Genomic DNA, 4,431 nt, shown 5'->3' on the forward strand with positions numbered 1-4,431 from the left:
CTTCTTTTTCTCCCAAAGACGAACCCCAGCTGGCCGGCCATCGGTCCGTTTATCTGTGTCAGACTTAACTTCGTTTGTAGTCGTCTTCTAGATAATTACGCGAGTGGGGCTTGAGAAAGTGACGTCGCCTGCGGTTTAGGCTAGAAGGGATACAGCTCTGGCTACTGGGCATGCGCACATCAATCTAACGTTAGGTTATAACATTTCGTTTCGTCTCGTTTCGTCAACAAAAATGAAGAGATATTTTAGCATAGTTTTTATTTTGTAAACCACATTTAGTCTCGTTTTTATTCGTCAACGATATTGCATTAAACATTTAATTATAGTCATCGTCACATGACCAGCATTTTCGTTTCGTCTCGTCTAGTTTTCGTCACGTGATAAAGGTTCGTTCACGATGATATTTAGTCATAATTTTCGTTGACGAAAGCAACACTACTCTGCACTCCAGGTACAAGTTGTACTTTTTACACAGTTGACACTTCTATCACTCATAATATGCCCTTTATTGTAATTCAAAATCATTACTTGTCAGTGAAAGAATAAAGCTTTAAATACTAACCATCAGGCTGCATGTTTTGGATCACAAATTGAAATCAACAGACCTCATTGGAGAACTTGTCACCTTAAATATGTAAAACAGAGAGATACAATTTGCTAATACAATATACATTCATAATCTTTATATCAGACTAAGTTCTACTCTTCTGCATTGTAAAGATCATCAAAAAAGCCTTCAGCAGCTCTGAGCATCTGAACAACAGCATTGAGAAGCAGTATGTCAGTTTGAGAGTCTATTTCCAGTTCATGGCAGTAGTTCTTCACTGGGACCACAGCAGACAGAGAAACTCCAAGCTGAGTGCTCACCTCCTGCATCTGTCACAAAATAGTTAATCAGAAAACTCAAAAACGATATGTGAAACAAAATAGCACAGAATACTAAGTCATACATTTGTACCATTTTGTTTATATAGTGGCTCTGGTAGATGTTTTTCAGGTCTTCCGCCACTAAGGGGCAGGCCTCATCCACCTTAGTCATCAGAACCAGCTGAGGAATCCCTGAAGTACAAAACAACACCTTATCAGCCATTAAATCCCATAAATTGCTATCCTGTGGGTGATGTAGCCCTAGTTAGTAAAGATTTATGCTATTTGTACACTTAAACCCCGCAACACGTGCTCTTGAGCAAGATACAGTCATTCTTACTTACATCATTCCAAACCTGTAAGCAGATTTGAAAGAAATAGAAGATATTTTGAAGAATGTTGATAACCAAACCTTTTTGTTGTTGTCTACAGTGGAAGACAATGGCAACTGAAATGGTTTAGTTACCAGTATTCCTCAAAATATCCTTGTGCTCCACAGAAGAAAGAAAAATAAATGATGACAGAATTTTAATTTTGGGTGGAGTATCTTATAGTTAAGTGTCCTGTAAACGGAATGACCACAATTTGAATGACACAATACACACAGTAATTATTCAAATCTGCTTCATTATTGTTACTCCCTCACCCAGCTGGTTGGTTTTCCTTCGAAAAACTGCAAACTTGTCGATCATTTTGTCAGAGAAGAGCTTGACTTTGCAGGCGTCAATTACATACACCACACAGTGAATCTTGTCCTTCAAGCCAGGAGATTTATTGAAATGAGGGGATTCAGGGTTTATAGGCATCGATGGGTTAAACTGAGAAAAAGAAACATGTAGAATATCTTTAAATCACTGAATTAAAAATATTGAATTAAAAATTCTATTAATTACAATTAATGTAAAGCCTGTCTTTTTTTTCTGTAATTAACTAGTAAAACATCTGCCTGACCTATTACTGATTATGTTTGCCATTTACCTAAAGTTCTCACCTGATACCTGTCTTGAATGTGACCCTTCAAAATAGTGGCAAAATCATCTACATCCAGCCCGGTGTTCAGACCCTCTTCCAGACCCATCGAGTCGCACAGAGTGAAGGGAACATGGCTGACACCGCTGCCTGGCTTGATGTAGTAGGTACGGAACTACATGGCACAAATATATGCAAATTATTTTGAAGTACATACAGAAACTTTGTATAACAACATGTTATCACTCCATAAAACATCAGAGGTGGAAAAATTTCTACCTGGGTAGTCAAACTGGTGCCAGCGGTGCCAGTGTTGGCCTGCATGCTCACGTAACCCTTAAATACCGAATTGATGGAGTTGTAGAAGCTTGATTTCCCAGCACCAACAGGACCCACCAGCAGAATCCGAGCCTGTTTGACTGAGCTAACAGAAGGCTTCCAGCCAGAAATGGTGCTCAAGAGTGCCTTCTTTCTCCTAAAAACATTATTGTCAAATTCCCAATGCATTTTTATGGAAAGAGTAAGTAAGTTCTTTTAAAAAAAATTAATACAGACCAAATTAACATCTGTATTGTTATAGAAGACTTTTTGTTTGCTTTACTCACTCAGAATTCCACTGCACATTTCTCCATGGTTTCTCCATGAGTCCTCCACAATCTAGTGAGAATTCAAACCAGAGCACAAGCTATGCACACAACCAATTCTGAAAGTGCATTACTCTTTTTAGTAACTACCTGAAAAATAGACCAAAATAATACAAACCTTCCACTCTGTACACCTCACATTCTGTCAGCTGTAAGTCATTCCCAAACATCTTCTGTGGCTCAAATTGGTATGTTCCTGGATTACTGAAGACGGTGGCTGTGCTATTGTAAAGAAATACCAAAGAGTCGAAGTTTGGACCATTGTCAGTGAAAGTATACTGAGGGTTTCCACTGACCACACGTAGAGGATCTTCTTTCATTTCTTTGTCATTAAAGCTGAAGAGAAAAGCTTTGTCATCCACAATTTGCTGTCCGGTCTTTGCATAATTTTTGCTAATGTAAGCACCAAAAACATATCCAGACTTATTGTAAGCTACAATAACAGTTGGCCCCTGAGTATTACATTTTTGGTGAAATACATTGGCATTGTAACCATGCACACTGGCTTTGAACAGCAGGCTAAGGTTGGCATGGTTGAACAATGAGCAGAGCTTCTTCCTCTGCCATGAATTCAAGCTGGATGTCACAGTGCTCATAATGACCTGAAAAACATTCAACAAACACTTTTAAAGCATGCTGTTATAATAAAACATAAAATGGTGTAATTTTGTAAAAAATTTATTTTGAATACTTTTCAAAATATGCAGGCTAGATATTACATTGTACATCGTATAGATTACTGTCTCCAACCAAATTAATGTCAAAGAATTCTTCATTAAAATTGTCATTTTATATTTAATATAATTATTCACATAAGCTCACCTTGGTACAAGACGTCGGGTTCGTCTGCTTTCTTTCACTCCGCAACATATGACTTTCCTTTTAACAGAAACGAAACTTACGTCGTACGTCATGAAAATAAAACGTCATTTCAGTCACGTCAGGTCAGGTACAGAAAACCAGAAACAGAAAAATTTTAGATTAAATATAATAATTTACTTAATAACCACATTCACACAGTGCATGTGACACGTCAATGTACTCTAATTCCCAATGTTTTATTGTGACCCTTGAATGCAGAGCCGTAGAGAAAACGGCTCTATGGCTTTCTATGGCTCTGCACCAGTGTTGCCAGATTGGAAATGTCCAAGTATCGTACCAGAAGCTCAAAATTATCGTATTTGGGAGAAAATTATCGTATTTTAGTCAAACGTTCAAAATAAAGATATTTATCTAGATGTTACAGCTATTTCTCCTTTTTAGCACTCATTTTCTATACCTTATTGCAATGCTAAACTAATTATCTTACCCGAGTCAAACGTTCATAATACAGCTATTAATCTAGATGTTACAGCTATTTATCCTTTTCAGCACTCATTTTCTATACTTTATTGTTAAACTAACAACCTCAGTTTTGAAACAACTGACCTAAGTACGACAGGAACGTTAACTTGTGCTTGTGAGAGAGAGCCATTCTCCACTATGATATTGGTTAGAAGACGTAAGATTGGATGAAAGAAAGGCATGCGTAACGCACGTTCACGTCTCCTCACAATCATGAAGGTAGACGTAGTATCCAGACAGCTAGATCTTTGAGAATAGAAGCTCTTATAATTACAACGACCATGGTGTCACAAAATTCTGAAATTATCGTACATTGTGGTATTATTGATCGTACATCGTACAGAGGTCAAAATTATGGTACAAATACGATAATTATCGTACGTCTGGCAACACTGCTCTGCACAAACCTTAAGCTCAAACCCCGCCCTGCAGTCGATCTCATTGGTCAACTCTGTCAAGGACTCACATCTCAAGAACTGTTTCAAACTTGGGTAATAACTTAATCAACGCTTATATATTTTGTTTGCCTATGTGAGGGAATGACATTTATTACTTTTTGGAGAAATAATTGGACTTGATATCACGAGCTAGCGCTCGGTTCACTTAA

The 4,431-nt window shown here is 37.6% G+C and overlaps 1 protein-coding gene across 1 annotated transcript; it reads right to left on the reverse strand.

Annotated features, from left to right (window-relative positions):
* Positions 1-699: 699 nt before the first annotated feature.
* LOC141344708 (interferon-induced protein 44-like) lies at positions 700-3,459 on the reverse strand. Its single transcript, XM_073849602.1, has 8 exons — positions 3,303-3,459; positions 2,599-3,082; positions 2,442-2,493; positions 2,116-2,311; positions 1,859-2,011; positions 1,514-1,685; positions 959-1,059; positions 700-876 (listed from the first exon to the last, which is right to left on the reverse strand). The coding sequence occupies exons 1-8, from the start codon at positions 3,348-3,350 to the stop codon at positions 700-702; spliced, it is 1,383 nt and encodes a 460-aa protein (XP_073705703.1). The 5' UTR covers positions 3,351-3,459.
* Positions 3,460-4,431: the final 972 nt, after the last annotated feature.

Source organism: Garra rufa, chromosome 10 (genome assembly GCF_049309525.1).
Source record: "Garra rufa chromosome 10, GarRuf1.0, whole genome shotgun sequence".
Lineage (NCBI taxonomy): Eukaryota > Metazoa > Chordata > Actinopteri > Cypriniformes > Cyprinidae > Garra > Garra rufa.